Source organism: Mizuhopecten yessoensis, unplaced genomic scaffold (assembly GCF_002113885.1).
Source record: "Mizuhopecten yessoensis strain PY_sf001 unplaced genomic scaffold, ASM211388v2 scaffold6211, whole genome shotgun sequence".
NCBI classification, from domain to species: Eukaryota; Metazoa; Mollusca; class Bivalvia; order Pectinida; family Pectinidae; genus Mizuhopecten; species Mizuhopecten yessoensis.
This window is the reverse complement of record NW_018406436.1, coordinates 953,284-972,670: the sequence shown is the minus strand read 5'-3', so window position 1 is coordinate 972,670 and position 19,387 is coordinate 953,284. Positions and strand designations below refer to the sequence as shown.

At 39.2% G+C, this 19,387-nt stretch overlaps 1 protein-coding gene and 1 long non-coding RNA gene across 11 annotated transcripts in view; one reads left to right on the top strand and one right to left on the bottom strand.

Moving 5' to 3' along the window:
* The window catches only part of LOC110451823, a 28,650-nt gene extending 15,980 nt beyond the window's left edge, over positions 1 to 12,670 (bottom strand). The window contains exon 1 of the long non-coding RNA XR_002463107.1: positions 12,311 to 12,670. This is a non-coding gene — a long non-coding RNA (uncharacterized LOC110451823). The remainder of the gene's footprint in view (positions 1 to 12,310) is intronic.
* Positions 1 to 17,538, top strand: part of LOC110451822 — a 185,852-nt gene extending 168,314 nt beyond the window's left edge. For 9 of the 10 annotated variants that reach the window (XM_021500022.1, XM_021500019.1, XM_021500020.1 and 6 more), the window contains 3 exons: positions 5,928 to 6,038; positions 11,796 to 11,897; positions 13,186 to 17,538. In XM_021500022.1, the coding sequence (XP_021355697.1) occupies positions 5,928 to 6,038; positions 11,796 to 11,897; positions 13,186 to 16,023 (3,051 nt within the window). In that variant the 3' untranslated portion in view covers positions 16,024 to 17,538. The remainder of the gene's footprint in view (positions 1 to 5,927; positions 6,039 to 11,795; positions 11,898 to 13,185) is intronic. The other variant, XR_002463106.1, reaches the window with a different exon arrangement.
* Positions 17,539 to 19,387: the final 1,849 nt, after the last annotated feature.

Below are 19,387 nucleotides of genomic sequence, written 5' to 3'. Positions count from 1 at the left end.
TGAGCGCTTCAGGTTTTAAGAGAAATGGCGCAGTGATTTTGCTGAGGCTTCAGGTCTTTAGGCATAGGAGAAAGGTTGAAAAGAATTCAGGGCTATATAAAAGGGCAGCATTCATAATTATGAGGCTTAGGTCTTTAGACAAATGCAACAGTCTTTGTTTTAAAGGTTTTTGGTCATTGAAGCTTTCAAATCAAGTCTGTAGACACTGGAAGCAGTCAATGTTCTGAGGGCTTCAAATGCAGATCTCTAGACAGAGGGAGCAGTCTTTGTTCTGAGGGCTTCAATGTCAGGTTTCTAGACACTGGGAGCAGTCTTTGTTCTGACGGCTTCAATGTCAGGTCTCTAGACACTGGGGCAGTCTTTGTTCTGAGGAATTCAATGTTAGGATTCTAGACACTGGGAGCAGTCTTTGTTCTGACGGCTTCAATGTCAGGTTTCTAAACACTGGGAGCAGTCTTTGTTCTGACGGCTTCAATGTCAGGTCTCTAGACACTGGGAGCAGTCTTTGTTCTGACGGCTTCAATGTTAGGTCTCTAGACAGAGGGAGCAGTCTTTGTTCTGAGGGCTTCAATGTCAGGTTTCTAGACACTGGGATAGTCTTTGTTCTGAGGGCTTCAATGTCAGGTCTCTAGACAGAGGGAGCAGTCTTTGTTCTGAGGAATTTAATGTTAGGTCTCTAGACACTGGGAACAGTATTTGTTCTGAGGAATTCAATGTCAGGTTTTTAGTCACTGGGAGAAGTCTTTGTTCTGAGGGCTTCAATGTTAGGCCTCTAGACAGAGGGAGCAGTCTTTGTTATGACGGCTTCAATGTTAGGTCTCTAGACACTGGGAACAGTATTTGTTCTGAGGAATTCAATGTCAGGTTTTTAGTCACTGGGAGAAGTCTTTGTTCTGAGGGCTTCAATGTCATGTCTCTAGACCCTGGGAGCAGTCTTTGTTCTGAGGAATTCAATGTTAGGTCTCTAGACCCTGGGAGCAGTCTTTGTTCTGAGGAATTTAATGTTAGGTCTCTAGACACTGGGAGAAGTCTCTGTTCTGAGGAATTCAATGTCAGGTCTCTAGGCACTGGGAGCAGTCTTTGTTCTGAGGAATTCAATGTTAGGATTCTAGACACTGGCGCAGTCTTTGTTCTGACGGCTTCAATGTCAGGGCTCTAGACACTGGGAGCAGTCTTTGTTCTGAGGACTTCAATGTCAGGTCTCTAGACCCTAGGAGCAGTCTTTGTTCTGAAGTCTTTGTTCTGAGGGCTTCAATGTCATGTCTCTAGACCCTGGGAGCAGTCTTTGTTCTGAGGACTTCAATGTCAGGTCTCTAGACCCTAGGAGCAGTCTTTGTTCTGAAGTCTTTGTTCTGAGGGCTTCAATGTCAGGTTTCTAGACACTGGGGTAGTCTTTGTTCTGAGGGCTTCAATGTTAGGTCTCTAGACACTGGGAACAGTATTTGTTCTGAGGAATTCAATGTCAGGTCTCTAGCCACTGGGAGAAGTCTTTGTTCTGAGGGCTTCAATGTTAGGTTTCTAGACAGAGGGAGCAGTCTTTGTTCTGAGGAATTTAATGTTAGGTCTCTAGACACTGGGAGAAGTCTCTGTTCTGAGGAATTCAATGTCAGGTCTCTAGGCACTGGGAGCAGTCTTTGTTCTGAGGACTTCAATGTCAGGTCTCTAGACCCTAGGAGCAGTCTTTGTTCTGAAGTCTTTGTTCTGAGGGCTTCAATGTTAGGATTCTAGACCCTGGGGCAGTCTTTGTTCTGAGGAATTCAATATCAGGTCTCTAGACACTGGGAGAAGTCTCTGTTCTGAGGAATTCAATGTCAGGTTTCTAGACACTGGGATAGTCTTTGGTCTGAGGGCTTCAATGTCAGGTCTCTAGACCCTAGGAGCAGTCTTTGTTCTGAAGTCTTTGTTCTGAGGGCTTCAATGTCAGGTTTCTAGACACTGGGGTAGTCTTTGTTCTGAGGGCTTCAATGTCATGTCTCTAGACCCTGGGAGCAGTCTTTGTTCTGAGGAATTTAATGTTAGGTCTCTAGACACTGGGAGAAGTCTTTGTTCTGGGGAATTCAATGTCAGGTCTCTAGACACTGGGGGAAGTCTTTGTTCTGAGGAATTCAATGTTAGGATTCTAGACACTGGCGCAGTCTTTGTTCTGACGGCTTCAATGTCAGGTCTCTAGACACTGGGAGAAGTCTCTGTTCTGAGGAATTCAATGTCAGGTTTTTAGACACTGGGAGAAGTCTCTGTTCTGAGGAATTCAATGTCAGGTTTTTGGACACTGGGAGAAGTCTTTGTTCTGAGGAATTCAATGTTAGGATTCTAGACACTGGGAGGAGTCTTTGTTCTGAGGAATTCAATGTCAGGTCTCTTGACCCTGGGAGCAGTCTTTGTTCTGAGGAATTCAATGTCAGGTTTTTAGTCACTGGGAGAAGTCTTTGTTCTGAGGACTTCAATGTTAGGATTCTAGACACTGGCGCAGTCTTTGTTCTGTGGAATTCAATCTTAGGTCTCTAGACACTGGGAGAAGTCTCTGTTCTGAGGAATTCAATGTCAGGTCTCTAGACACTGGGAGAATTCTTTGTTCTGAGTAATTCAATGTCAGGTCTCTAGACACTGGGAGCAGGCTTTGTTCTGAGGGCTTCAATGTTAGGTTTCTAGACAGAGGGAGCAGTCTTTGTTCTGAGGAATTTAATGTTAGGTCTCTAGACACTGGGAACAGTATTTGTTCTGAGGAATTCAATGTCAGGGCTCTAGACACTGGGAGCAGTCTTTGTTCTGAGGGCTTCAATGTTAGGTTTCTAGACAGAGGGAGCAGTCTTTGTTCTGAGGGCTTCGATGTCAGGTTTCTAGACACTGGGATAGTCTTTGGTCTGAGGGCTTCAATGTCAGGTCTCAAGACACTGGGAGCAGTCTTTGTTCTGAATGCTTCAATGTCAGGTCTCTAGACCCTAGGAGCAGTCTTTGTTCTGAAGTCTTTGTTCTGAGGGCTTCAATGTTAGGATTCTAGACACTGGCGCAGTCTTTGTTCTGACGGCTTCAATTTTAGGTCTCTAGACAGAGGGAGCAGGCTTTGTTCTGAGGGCTTCAATGTTAGGATTCTAGACACTGGGGCAGTCTTTGTTCTGAGGAATTCAATCTTAGGTCTCTAGACACTGGGAGAAGTCTTTGTTCTGAGGAATTCAATGTCAGGTCTCTAGAGACTGGGAGCAGTCTTTGGTCTGAGGAATTCAATGTCAGGGCTCTAGACACTGGGAGCCGTCTTTGTTCTGAGGAAATCAATGTCAGGTCTCTAGACACTGGAGCAGTCTTTGTTCTGACGGCTTCAATGTCCGGTCTCTAGACCCTGGGAGCAGTCTTTGTTCTGAGGAATTCAATGTAAAGGTCTCTAGACACTGGCGCAGTCTTTGTTCTGACGGCTTCAATGTCAGGTCTCTAGACCCTGGGAGCAGTTTTTGTGTCGCCTGTGAAAAGCTGGTGACACATAGGTGCTATGTCGGCGGTGTCGGCGGGTTTTCGTGCGATAACTTGAGTTTCCCTGGGCCGATCAAAATGAAACTTCATACAGTGCTTCCTTACCAAAAGTGCTTGCTCGGGATTGCTTTTCAGGTCCGAAGGTCAAAGGTCAAGGTCACTGTTACTATAAATAGAAAATATGTTTTCGTGCGATAACTTGAGTTTCCTTGGGCCGATCAAACTCAAACTTCATACAGTGCTTCCTTACCAAAAGTGCTTGCTTGGGATTGCTTTTCAGGTATAAAGTTCAAAGGTCAAGGTCACTGTTACTATAAATAGAAAATCTGTTTTTCGTGCGATTACTTGAGTTTCCTTGAGCCGAACAAACTGAAACTTCATGCAGTACATCCTTACCAAAAGTGCTTGCTTGAAATTGCTTTTCAGGTCCGAAGGTCAAAGGTCAAGGTCACTGTTACTATAAATAGAAAATCTGTTTTCGCGCGATAACTTGAGTTTCCTTGGGCCGATCAAACTCAACCTTCATGCAGTGCTTCCTTACCAAAAGTGCTTGCTTGGTATTGCTTTTCAGGTCTAAAGTTCAAAGGTCAAAGTCACTGTTACTATAAATAGGAATCTGTTTTCGTGCGATAACTTGAGTTTCCTTGGGCCGATCAAACTCAAACTTCATGCAGTGCTAAGCATACTTGCATTTTCAAGAATTTTGTTATGGATACCAATGAGGCGATGCTGGTCTTGGTTGTGGACACCATATTGGAATGGAATTGAGACAATGAGTATCCATAGCAAGTTCCTTAAAACTTCCTTAAAGAGTATTCTTCCCAGGATAACAGATTATATAACAAAATGATGCCATCCAAAAACATAATCTATGATTATTGCTTACTTTTAACATTATTTCTTGAAATGAAAAGTGTATCTATTTCTTTGTAATCTCCCAGCTTTCTGCGCAGGCGACACATCCACTTTCGTGGAATTCTTGTTGTTCTGAGGGCTTCAATGTCAGGTTTCTAGACACTGGAAACAGTCTTTGTTCTAAAAGCTTCATGTCTTTACTTAACCTTAGAAAATAGCACAGGGACAGAGGATAATTATGTTTGAGTGGAAAGAGGTATAAATGTTTCTGTATTTAGCTCATTACCAGAAAAAGAATCTGCCTGAGTTTATACATTTAGTGTATGCAGATTGTTTGTGTATTTTGGAGAACCTTTAGATAAAATAAACAATTAAGTTTAACCTAAACAATTACTAAGGGTATAGATAGTGAGACTTTTCTTTCTTCTACTTGTACCTTAGTTTGGGGAAGTAGACTAAACAATATCTGTCTAGATAAAAAAGTTTAAAATATTTACACAGTACAGACAAAGTGTGCGGAGAGGTTGGAACTCTTTACTGCAGAGCATACTCGGCTGTGTTTTAGGTTACATAACGATAGGCAGTTAATGTAAAATGGTTTGGCAACGATTCAAAAACTTTCCTACTTTGTGAAGCCAAGTCGGAATGGGAAAACAACACATGAAAACAACATGGCCGCTTTAAATGTGATATATATGTACATATTATATACCAAGTGAACTTGGTCATGAAAAAGCTTAAGTTTCATTCTGATGCTTTGCAAAGGATTCAAGCTCCCAGGGGATGCCGATCTTCTGATAGAGTTATAGTAGCCAGGAAGTTGAGTGTGGCAGGTTTGATGCGTTTATTACAGCAAGGTAGACCGCTTGAAGGGTTTCCATGGCTGATTGTGTAACCTGACTGGAGTTAAACACATATAACTTACATGTAAATCTCACTCTGCTGATAGCAGATGGTTTGGTCATCACACATAACTAGCTTCATGTCTGGTGCAGAATTATTTCAAATGTGATTGCTTTTATCTGCCTTCAATGTTCAGTGATTCGTGTTTTAGGTTATTGCTGTATAAGTTGTAAATCAGCAGGAAATTACAGATACACCTATGATTTACGTTGCTTGTTAGTTACTGTATTAGATTTTGTTACTAAATACACGCATCATTCAAGATCGCTGTTATGTGCAAAATACGAAGTCTAATTTTGTAGATTGTGTTTAAGCACATCTGTCAATAAGCTTATGTAAGTCCATAGATTAGTGATTCAATGTACATGGTATCAAGCATGGAGGTGCTTATACTTTAAATAATAATCATTTTGTAAAGTTTTCAAAAATGATGTAGTTATAATTTTCACATCTACCCATTTATAATGTTTTATTCTGAAAATCATCACTAACAAATGGAAATAATCTTTATAATGATCTTTAGATATTTAAAAAAACACCCACTTATATTGGTTCTGTTTATATTTATATCTGTAGCGAATGGGAAAAGAAACAATCATTTTGAAAAAAGTAAAGGGCAATAACTAGGGAGATAACACTGTTATTTCTGAGGTTGATTGGTAAGGGAGATAAGCAGGTTCTGAGGATTATTTCAATGTGTATTTCAGTCATCCAAGGACTTGACCTGTCTCGTTCAGTTTGATTTCGTGGATGTGTACTTCGGCCTTGGCTGGAAGAAGAAGTACCATGCCCCTACTGATCATTGCTTCGCTCTCAAGGTAAGCATCCCTCATCCCACAGATTTTACAAAATTCTAGTAGATGTTCATCATTTAAGAGTTTATTACACAAATATCACTGCCTCTACCACAGTTCATTTACACTCATTCCTCAGTTAACATTGTGCTAGTAAAACAGTGTAAGCTAAACATTACAATGCACTTGTCAATAGTCAAGTTATTTTAACTTAGCACAACACATTTACGCCTACTTTCACACAAACATTGACGCCTACCTTAAAATGTTTTTCTTCATTTATTTTAATGATGTGGCAATTTTAAGTGTGAAATCATTTGATTTCATTGATAAGATTCTCCGCTGGTTATAGATAATGCCAGCCAGCGTCATATGTCTGTAAGTGTTAATATTGTGTCAGGCTGTACCTAGGAGATATAATTAGTCACCCACTGACAGTCAGATGGTGTCAGGAAGTCAGCTATTACAGCCACATCACTAACATAGACTTTAACCCTCTCCTTCACTTGTTCTCTATTTATTGCCTCCTATTCCCTTTTCTATTCCTTCTTTCTTTCATGGTTCCTTTACATTTTCTTCTCTTCAGTCTTTCTTCTTTCTTTATTTTCTCAGTATCCTTCTTCTATTCCATTTCACATTTCATGTTTAACATGTCATTCACATGTCCTCCTCACCCTGTATGTTTCTCCTCTTCACCGTTTTCTTCACATTTCCCTTGTTTACCCTTTCCTTTACATTTCCCCTAGGCCTGTTCACTCCTTCCTTCACATTTTCCCTTATTCACCCTTTACTTCACATTTTCCTTATTTAATCTTTCCTTCACATTTTTCCTGTTCACCTTTACTTCACATTTCCCCTGTTCACCCTTCCTTCACATTTCCCCAGTTCACTCTTTCCTTCACATTTCCCCAGTTCACCCTTACCTTAACATTTCCCCTGTTCACCCTTCCTTCACATTTTCCTTATTCACTCTTTCCTTCACATTTTCCCTCTTCACCTTTACTTCACATTTCCCCAGTTCAATCTTCCTTCACATTTCCCCAGTTCACCCTCTCTTTCACATTATACTATTCACCCTTACCTTCACATTTCCCCTATTTATCCTTTCTTTCACATTATACTATTCACCCTTACTTTCACAATTCCACTATTTATCCTTTCTTTCACATTATACTATTCACCCTTACCTTCACAATTCCACTATTTATCCTTTCTTTCACATTATACTATTCGCCCTTACTTTCACAATTCCACTATTTATCCTTTCTCTCACATTATACTATTCACCCTTACCTTCACTTTTTCCCTATTTATCCTTTCTTTCACATTATACTATTCACCCTTACCTTCACTTTTTCCCTATTTATCCTTTCTTTCACATTATACTATTCACCCTTACCTTCACATTTCCACTATTCAACCTTGCATTATGTGAAGGCTTGTTTTCTCATGTTTCATATACACATTGGTGAAATATCTTTGTGATCTTTGTGTTTCTTGAATGCCAGTGTGTGATCATTTTAAATTCGAGATCATGCATCTATTACAATCTAAACGGAAATAGAAAAGTTATTGAATTTATTTATGCATGCCATAAATCTGATAGAATTTGTTACACCTGGCCTGTCAGGCCAAATGATTTTGCTTTCAAAATGTTGCTAAGATCAGTCTATACCATGTTTAGACACTAAGATAATAAGGAGCCCATCCTGACCAATCAGTGCTCCAATTCATACAGATCTGTTTAAATCATTTCATGCTGTGTTTGGATTATCAAATACTGTTTTGAGGTAATATTATACAGTGCAAAGTTAATTCTGTTGAATATCGGGATGATTCCAAACAGTAATGAATTATTCTGTGCAGTGTTAAGATAATATTATAGTGTTAATAAGATAATATCATAGTGTTAATAAGACATTATCATAGTGTTAATAAGATAATATCATAGTGTTAATAAGATAATATCATTGAGTTAATAAGATAATATCATAGTGTTAATAAGATAATATCATAGTGATAATAAGATATTATCATAGTGTTAATAAGATAATATCATTGTGTTAATAAGATAATATTATAGTGTTAATAAGATAATATCATAGTGTTAATAAGATATTATCATAGTTTTAATAAGATAATATCATAGTGTTAATAAGATAATATCATAGTGTTAATAAGATAATATCATTGAGTTAATAAGATAATATCATAGAGTTAAGATAATTCCATACATTGATAAGATATGATATCATACTGTGCTACGATCATTGTATACAATCTTTAGATGATGTAATGTTAAGACAATTTCATACTACATGTACATTTCACTTAATATCACGTCGCTTAATGTCACTTTTCGGTTATTATCATGTTTTTTGATGCACCCGTTTTTCCTGCTATATAATCTGTGCAATTCAATTCTTTTATTATCACCTGATTTTATGTCGATTTCTCTTAATATCACTTTATTTTGGCCACAGTCACAAAAAAAATACAGGTAAATTGCGGTAGTGACTCATGATAAATGCCCCCGGGGACCTTCTGTCACACCTGAACGCGTTATGTAAATAACGCCGCGCCCTAACGGGGTATTTGTTACACCTGGCTGACTGTCAAACAATAGGTTACACCTGGCTGACTGTTAAACAATAGGTTGACCTTACATACTTGTTAACAGGATATTCACCTGTGGTTGGGGGAGCTAGGACAGTCTTACATCTGTAAACTTTTCTAATGCCAAGTGTGATGTAATCTTTCAACTAATTCACAGACAGCTCGTCTCCAGATTGAATTTACGTTGTTGTGAAGTAGGCATACAAGTGGATGGTCTTCCGTAAACTATGACGAATGCTGATTGAGATTAAAATAAAGATTGTCTTTCAAACAATAAGTTTCTTAAATTATTTAAGATTGACCAAGGTTCACGTACAATACGAAAAAATCGTCTTTGTTTTGAATCTCAAATAACCCACGTACGACGCCGACATGGTGTTGTCGTAATTCTACCGTATGCTGCTGGTGTAAAATCGTGATCTGCGAGAATTTATTCATTGCAAAATTATGACCTATGTTTAATTACACTTTCCAAATGTCGATGTAATAAAGAGAATGCCTTTTGTGTTATCATTTATTGTTCAAATTATCGTAACAGGAAGTTACATTTTTCACTTCCCTCGTTTACGGCTGGTTTAACGCGATTTCATAATACGGCATCTGATTGCCTGGTGTTCTTATTTGCATATTGAGGTCATCCAATGAAATGCTACGTTTCAAAGGTAAAAGGTCACCGTACGATAGCTAGACAAACTCGCAGAAAACGATGTCACACTTGCAGCAAATATCTGAAGAAATTAAACTATAAAAAGATGTTACTAGCGAAAGAGCAGTATACATGTCAAGATAAATGTAAATATTTACCAAGTGTCATGTTTACAATTGAATTTGATGCAGAATACCAGCCAAACACTTGTATGCCTTCATCACTACTGCAGTAAATAATCATAATTACGATCGTACTGATCGTCATTTTGCTACTAACTATATATATGAAATGTAACTGCATACTGAAATAAATTACAAAGAACATATTTATTTCTATACTTATTTACGTATACTACATTTCAACTAGAGTAAAGAACAAGGTTAGTTACAAAATATCTTTATTTTACAATCTTCTTCAATTCATAGAGCCACACCACTTAGGCATTTGACTAAGTTCACTTCCGGTTTTGAGGGCTGAAAAACGTCAGAAAAATACATATTCTGTTTATGTCATGTTTCTGTTAATATCATGTTTTTCTCTGACAAATGGGAAGTGATATTAAGCGAAATCTACTGTACTAAAATAATATCATATACACTGTAGTGCTTATATCATTCAATACAATAATAAGATCATTCCATACTGTGATAATTAAGATATTCTTCACAGTTTTAAGATCATTCCATGCACTGTTAAGATAATACAATACTAGGTTAAGGTAAGTCAATACAGTATTGAGATTATTCCTTGCAACTGTAAGATTATTCAAGATTGTTAAGATAATTTGAAGGTATTATTACTATCCATACATTGGTAAGATACTTCCATGCAGCATTAGGCCTTAAAATGATTTCATAATTATTAGATCGTTTTTAATGTCAAGATAATTCCATACAGTGTTATGATTATTTAATGCTGTGTAAGATAAAACAATGCAGTGTCAAGATTATTGCATATAATGGTAAGATTACTCCATAGTTTTAAGGTGATTTGATGGTGTTGACCCTTCAATACTGAGATAAGATCATTCTAAGCAGTGCCAGGATTACCCCATAGAGATATAAGATAGTCCATACAGTGAAAAGATCATTCCTTGTAGTGCTTAGATAAATTTGTCCTAGGCTCGGTTATAACCAGAACAAGGACGTAAAGATCAATCAATCAATCAATCAAGCTTAGATAAATCCACACTGTGTGAAGAGAATCTCATACTGTGATATTTACATTAGCTCTGCATCCTTCCACTGCAATGCATTGAGAAGGCAAATGTTGTTATGAGGCCATAACAACATTTGCTATTGTAATGTCATCAATCTCTTGTGACGTCATCAATTTCATTGTTGTCAACACTTAACTTGCTGTTCAAAGAGGTCACTGTTGGAAATAACTTAATAAGGGTAACTGCCCTATCAAAATGTAAATGTAAATAATTAATATTTTAGCAATATTGTTATAGGACTGTAACAACATTTGCTAAAAATATCATTGCTTAATTAAGATAAATCCATATACATGTAGTTCCATGTTACGATTGGGACAGATACATTGCTGAAATAGTTCCACTACATAGTCAGATCATTTCATATAGTGCTTAGAACTTATCATAATGCCCAGATCATTTTGTAAGTAAAATATTGTCGGGAGGGGGTCTATGTTAGGGTGCAGAGCTTAAGATCGTGAGCAATAAATTAACTGTGAAGTTGCACCTAAGTGACGGGTCAGTAAAAGTGGCTCTATTGGGTGGAGTGGGTGTAACTGATAAAACTAAACAAAACCTTAAAAAAGACCAATACCACTGAAATCACCGAGACGTAGTACACGTTTTTCGTTGTGTTGGGTCGTGACTGCATCATTACAAGGAAACAAGTCCCTGTTTACATCCTGTCCTCCATCAGTCCCAGCCTTATCTTAATCAAGTGTTTATGTTTAATTTTAACCAGATTTTGTGAGTGTGCTTGTGTTTCATACAAAACTGTTACATCCGTATATGTAGCAGTAGTGTTTTGGCTGTTAAATCCAGGGCAGAAACCGTGTGACTACCATAGTTACTCTGTGAGACCCACACTGGGTGCTACATACACAGGACTTGATGTACATGTGTTCAGATGGATACAGTGGGAGATTAAATGTCTAAAGGGACCACTTGTGTTGAGATATAAACTTCTTTGACTCGTTCTACCTGTATTGAGATACTAACAGACAACAGAGACAACTTGTCCACAGAGACTAACGTTTCCAGAGGTGACTTAACGCTGTTGTCAGGACTCCGCTGGGACATTAGGTTTACTGTAATAATTCTGGCTTGTAACACTGATCCATTTACATGATGGGACAGACTAATTTTCTATATAGGGTAGGCAGGTTGTCCTATCAGACACAATTATGCCTTATCTGATGTCTGATACGGAACTCTGCCCCCAGAGTGTACCATTGGGTAGCTATCTCTCTTTTGACACAAACCAAAAAGCTAGTTTTGAAGATGAAAACTGATATTGTACCTTTTTCTATATGTGCAGCATCCTCAAATTCAGAAGAAGACATCAAAGTATATCCGCTACTTCTGTACGGAGAATAAGGCTGCGCTGGATCAGTGGGTTATGGGAATTCGTATAGCCAAGGTAAGGTCCTGAGAGAGTTAGTACACAAGTAATGACTCTCGACAAGCAGAGATTTTAAGGTCAGTGGCAGGGACAATAGATTTTATGATTTCATTTTCGAAGGAGAGTATTACATCTAATAAAATACAGGCAAGCAATAGATGTACGTTTTTGTTGCTTTTATGAATTCGGATCATTACAAATAAGTTATATTTCTAGAAGCTATGTTACTACATAGTATCCACTTTGTATCTACCATATTCTGTTTCCAGTGATAAACTACTGTATTGAATCCAGATCTACAGGAGTTTCATTATACTTCAGTTTTTGTCTTAACAGAGAAAATAAATTGTGAAACCAGCATAACAACACTCCAAAGATATCATGTAGTAATAACAAACCCCTTTCTGTGATGGTTACATTAACTAACCTACCTCATACTCCATCGTCCTCGCAGTTCTAGGGGTCAAGCTCACACGTATTCTCTGCTCACACGGAAAATGTCACGCAAAAATAGAAGGCACACGGCTAGTTATTGGATTGCTTTCTGGTAAAATAGCAAAACTGACCAATCACTAGGCCGATACCTGTCTTTAAAGATTACCGAGGAGTGACACCTGACTTCAGTTTTACCGTTAAGCTTCTGCGGGATTCTTTTGATGTATATCAAATGATCAAACTTGTGTTCTTGTATCATCAGCAAGGTGGAGATTACCGAGCATTTGATTTGCGTCATGACAATCCAGCGGTAAAGAGAACATACAAGAGTGTAACCACTGGAATTTCAGGGATGATACTACATAGGCACAACCCATCTATCATTATAGAGCCTCCTGCTAAGGATCAGTCTCAGTAATAGGGCCTCCTGTTAAGGATCAGTCTCAGTAATAGAGCCTCCTGTTAAGGATCAGTCTTACTAAGTAATAGAGCCTACTGTTAAGGACCAGTCTCAGTAATAGAGCCTACTGTTAAGGATCAGTCTAAGTAATAGAGCCTCCTGTTAAGGACCAGTCTCAGTAATAGAGCCTCCTGTTAAGGACCAGTCTCAGTAATAGAGCCTACTGTTAAGGATCAGTCTCAGTAATAGGGCCTCCTGTTAGGGATCAGTTTCAGTAATAGAGCCTACTGTTAAGGATCAGTCTCAGTAAAATTCTAACACCCTTATATCAATTAGCATCATAATGACATGTGATTTATATATATTACTGTATGAATCAGTAAAGTATCGACATCATTTTAAAACAGTGAGCCTCCTGCCCTATTTATATTATTGTGAGAAATATTCAAATGTATAACTTATCTTTTGCAGTATGGGAAACAACTGTTGGCCAACTATGAACGTCTCCAAAGGGAAGTGGCTTCTTGGGATACCCGCGATCTGCGAACTAGCATATCTGACGATACTTGTGAAACTATTCTTAATCTAAACACAGAGGGAAATTTAAATGACAGCAGGATCTCGTTGCCCGAGCCCGGATCACGACATTCAATTGTTGCATTGAAAACTGCAAATTTAGTGCGGAATAGTTCCGGGAGTGATAGTACAATTGTAGAGGATGATGTAGTTGCATTAGAAGTGACATCATCACATCCTCATCATCAACATGAAAGGAAACCTTCATTGACTGGACAGCATTGTATGGAAATGGGCGGTATGCCAAAACAACCAGTGAAACGTGTCTCCTTTAGCAATACCCATAGTGTAATAAACGCAGACTCGGGAGAGGAGTTGGTACATGTACGCCATCGTGACTCAATCACTAGTGCTTCAACTGATTCAAGTGAGGATTCAAATTCAAGTGGTGAAAACAGACACGCCATGTCGTCATCTAGGAGTAAGATGCGTGCAAAGCTTCCTGTAACAACCGGTACAACAAGACAGATTTCTGAAATGTACCAAACTGCAATGGAGGGTAGTAGTGTGTCGTCATGTGAGTCTATGGGTCACGAACGCAAGCCATCAATAACAAGTCCAGTACAAATCCAAGACAAGGAGCGTAGAAAATCGGCACCAGCGCTTCATGAGGATCGTGTGAGACGACATGAAAGAAAGGGGTCAGATGGTAGTCGGGATAGTCGGGATAGTCGGGACAGCCGGGATAGTCGGGATAGTCGGGATTCCAAGTCCCTGTCCCAGTCTCTGGATTATACTGTCATCCCCTCAAACCCTTCATCAAAAAACACTTCCCCACAAAATCTGCATGCCCTAAATAAGGTACCTCCCTCCCCACCACCTCTCAAATGTCCCACACAGCCCTACCCCACATGCCATCCCGTGATTCCAGCCTCTCCCTCATCCTCTAGTCAGGCCCCACCCCTCAAACTCATGATGCCAACCTCCCCAGCCCCACAACGTGAGATGGTGTCTTCTCCACCCCCATACAGAGAAATGATGTCTCCTCCTCCCCATCCCCCTTACTGCCGGGAGGAGATGATGTCACCCCCACCCCTCCCATATTATGGCAAGTCCCAGGGTAGGGCTCCCCCTGTGCCACCACCCCCAGCTGGTATTAAGATGCCACTGCCCCTGATGTCGCCCCCGGTGAAATCCCGTCCTGCTCCTCCCCAACCACCACAACAAACCTATCCCCCTCACTCAAATTACTCTTCACAGCACTACCCCCAGCCCCCTTCTCCAGCCCCCATGCCCTCTCCCCCTGTGTCTGCTAATAAAAGTCCCCCTCCCCCTATGCCCCCACCAGGACACATGACAAAGCCCCCATCACCCCTGCCACTGTCCCAACCTCCTTTGCCCCCTCCACCAACCTCTATGCTGCAGACTCACATATCCCTGGCCCAAAGTAACTTTGCTGATGGTTCCCCTACCCCTGTAGGCTCTGGTTCCTCAACCTCATCAGGCATGTCCTCCCCCTCCACCCCAAAGGGAATGATACCCATGCCTCCACCCATGCCTCTCCTGCAAAACCAGTATGTTGGAGGTCAATCAACCTCGGGTATGGGCCATATTCGTCGATCATCGAAGTCTGGGTCAGAGACTCTAGGGGCGTCTCCAAGTAAGGCCGCTATTCCTGTGGCTCCTCCTACTCCCCCAGCCATTATGAACCACTCTGTGACATCACCATCTGTCAAAAACCCTAAACATGCTCAGGTCATGTCGACCTCTGACCCTATGATGGGTGGCAGTGGGGTCAGAACTTCTCTCCCTGAGTCTTCGTCCTCATCCCAGATACCTCAGCATGTTTACGGAGGGCACCAGGGGGCATATCAAAGTGGTCACCAGGGGGCACATCAGAGTGGACACCAAGGGACTCATCAGGGGCCACAGCATGGTGGACAACAGGTGCCCTATTCCTCAGCTTCCCAACAGGATAACACAATGTATGACCAAATACGTGTACGCCCAGGCCCACAGGCGCGAACTACACACTCATGTAATGTACCCCCTCCACCACCACCTGTCTCCATGGCAATGCCTCGCCCCCACAGTTCTGCAGGGGTAAGGAGTCAGTCACAGCCCTCACACACTGATCAAATGACTCCTTTGTCACCATCGCAGGAGGAAGGAATATATGAACAGCAACAACCACTTCCATTTCTAGCAGAACTGTCCAAGAGACCTCATCAAAATCGAGGCTCCAATGGAAAAATTCCTCCAGCAACTCTGCCGAAACCAACAGAACAAAACCAATCAAAAACATCCTCCAACGGTGCTAGTTATCATGGAGGTCCTCATGGGGGCCCTCATCATCAGAGTCATCCCCATGGGGAGCCCCTGTATTCTCACGGACAAGGTCATGCAAACCAGGGGCAACCCCACGGGGGCCACCACTATCCCTCAAACGGACCAGCAGTCCCCCCAAGGCCAAACTCTGTCAACTCAAACAAAGGGGGAACCATTGACAATAAAAAAATGTTTCCACCACCCCCGCCACGACGGAGTGAAACGACGCGTTTATCAACTGAACTAGCAGGCCAAAGCGAAATCTCTGTGCAAACAAATATTGACCCTATTTATGAAACATTTGAGGAATGTGAGGGAATAATGGACATTAACGACCTACCCCCACCTCCTCCAGAACTGCTAGCAGGGTTAGAAAACCCTATGGACGGATCTGTAGGCAAAAAGGGAAAACCGCCACCGCCACCCCCTAAACGTAACAAGGATACACAGCTGACACTGCAATGATATAAAAGTGCTAATCAATATTTGTAATTCATAAACTAGGTTCATTCTAATTTAATATCATTTTTTACCTAATAAGATGCAAACTTCATTTCTTAACAATCGAAAGTCAGACTGGAAAAAGTTTACAATTAACAAAATGAAATAGAAGTGTTCCTCTCCGTCCAAAATTGGATGGTAGAAGACAAGAGAGATTATAATAGTATCAGAAGGACATTTTGGAATTCTGTTTAGATTATCTCCCCTTACCTAGTCCAGACATGTGGGTTATATTTAGTAATGAGCAAATGCAATTAATTTTGGGAAACATTAGATATCTGAAATCCCACATTTAAAATTGATTACATCAACATCAGATCTGAAGATAACAATGCCCTAGTACAAAGGGAGGTAATTTGAAACACAATTATTTCCAATGTATGTCCTGGTACAAAGGGAGGTAATTTGAAACACAATTATTTCCAATGTATGTCCTGGTACAAAGGGAGGTCATTTGAAACAATTATTTCCAATGCATATGCCCTGGTACAAAGGGAGGTAATTTGAAACGATTTCATCTTCATACAAAATTATCAAAATTAATTAATATATCTAAGTGAAACCTCTGTGATTTTAAGAAAAAGTGCTATATCATCTTAGTTATGGTAAATACAATATATTTAAAAGAAGATTAGCAATGTGTACTGTGAGATCCCTATACCAGACATGAACAGACACGGGGAATGATGTTAACAGAGGTTCTATTGTGTTATAGTCAAACGAGGATTAAAGTTATCGTGTCATATTACTCATTATTCATTTGCATCAAAAAATGCATCAAAAATGCAAGTATTTTATGTAAATTGCATTTATATTTATAAATGGTAGAAATGCATGGCATTTGTTTTCATCCAGATAAACAATGTACATATTTCACTACGAGATAATAGTCACTGCAGCAATAACTTGTATGGTGATTGAAGTAAGAAGTGCTAATGGTCAGTGATAGGTGTAGGGTGTCGGTGACCATTGTTGTTGTGTATTTGTGATGAAGGTAAGGCCATACAGTTCTACCCTACATACGTGAAGCTGTGTGTGTTATTGAAAGATGTGTGCTCATTTGCCCTGCAATATTAAATCATTTTTGAAATTTTATGTGATGAAAATGTTGCTGTAACATTAGTGCTAATATTTTGAGTGGTGTATATAGGCTTATATATCCTCCTACTTGTTACCTTATACTGGGTGTAACCTACATACAATTTGTGTGAACAGCCATATCACACTAGCAGCAGTAAAAATTAAATTATATAGATATAGAGAGTCCCATCACTTGTCAGCAGTATATACAGGACTTGATCAGCAGTATATACAGGATTACAGGACTTGATCAGTTATTTCCCTGTTAAATCACATCATTTCCCCTATATATTCATATGAAGATGATCTATTGCAGGGCTGTCAATTCCGTCTTTTCGTATTGCAGAGTTATCTGCTCTTGTGAGCAGGTATTGATTGTTACGTCATTGGTTTGTGAGAGTAACGTCATCAATTTTTGGGAAAACAATGTGATTTTCTCACACAAACCAATGACGTACCAATCAATACCTGCTCACAAGAGAAGATAACTCTGCAATACGCAAAGACGGAATAGAACATACATGTGTCTCACTGACTTTCCAAAATGAGCTTCGTATCTTGGGTTTGTAAGGAAATGTCTATTTGACATGTGTTTTCAGGGAAAAGGGGATTTGACTACTGAAATTGATAAATGTCAAAGGTCAACTTTGAGCCCTAGCCATTGGCTGCAGACCTTTTAAGGGAGTTATAACATTTTGAAATTATTCCCAGTAATAATGCAGAAAAATACTCAAATGTATCGTGACCATTGGCACAGTTGATAATCTCCTTGCAAGAGGTGTGGGGATTGAATCCAAGTTGTGGAGGTGTTATTGTGAAAAAGAAAATAATAATCAATATATTTCTTTTGTATATAATCCTTTCCTATAATAAATTAAGTCAGCAAAATGTGATGGGAACTCTCCTTCGCTGAAGATACAACACAGTGCTGGGACTCTCCACCTTAAGATCGAAGGGATAACTATTTATTATACAAATATGGACAAAATGTATTGATCAAGTTTAAAAGGAGGGTTGACATTTTGCTAACTAACATAAGATTATTGTTGGTCACCAATGGTAATGAAATAATAAACAGATGACCAATTTAAACATTCCTTTAAGAACTTTTAAGAAATTTTCGCCTTTTTCAACCTCCAAAATGAGGGCAAATTTAATCTGACAGCGAATATTAATACACTACAGATTATATAGATAGGACAAAATTAATGCTGGGGGAATATTGGTTGTACACAGTATGTATGGCATGTGAAGGTCCAAGGGAGATAACTGGCGTTCAATCTCGGTAAGTTGTTTCCACCGAGAGTCGGAGAGTAAGGTAACGGGTAGGATGGATGGTACCACTTTGTTGTCAAAGGGATGACAGACAGCTCTGCAAGTTTCCATTGTCATTGAATTCATTGTTTTCATTGCGTTAGCAAATATCATGATCATGTTTGGAACATTTTGACATACTTTGAGAGTCGAGTGTATAAATCTGTTGTATGAAAAGGTGATAGATATATACAAATTATGCAGATTTTGATATTATATTAAGCTATGCTGTATGTCAATGCAGATGTATGAGTGATCAATTTCAAAAAAAAAAAAATGTTTTTACGAACAAACTTTTTTTCATTCTACAAATGTACTGAACAGTAATTCCTCCAAAGATTTAACCAAAATTTTACTCAGCAGCTGTTAAATTAATTTATCTGGTTTATAAAGATGTGCAAAAGTCATGGATGATATAGACCACTTGTGAACGATGTTTATTGGTTCGTTCATTAGTGTATCCCTAAAAAGAACACTTACCAAACATTAGTGTTACTTCTGCACAGATTTTTTTTTCCAATATTACTGCCTCCATACACTAGCCTTTTACTACCAGGCCTGTACGTGTAATCACATCAGATTGAAAGTATAGGATCACGTACATAATCATGCAACAATTTGTTATACTGCAGTATATTTGTTTCTGAGTTTTAAGTATTTGAGAGTCTACAGACCTAGGTTTGTATCAAACATGGGCGTGCCATAGATATTGTGATTGATCCTACAGTGACATCTGAACGTTTTACATTTTACTTTTAACAAATATTTTCCAGACTATTTTTTTTTTTTTTAAAGCATGAAGACAGGATCTAACCAAAGCAGTTTTGAAAATCCTCAATGTTGTGTATTCCTAATCTGACTTATGCATGTTGTAGAGACAACATGGTGGCATAAAAATGAAATAGAACAGTGTCGTGCATTGGACCTAATTGAT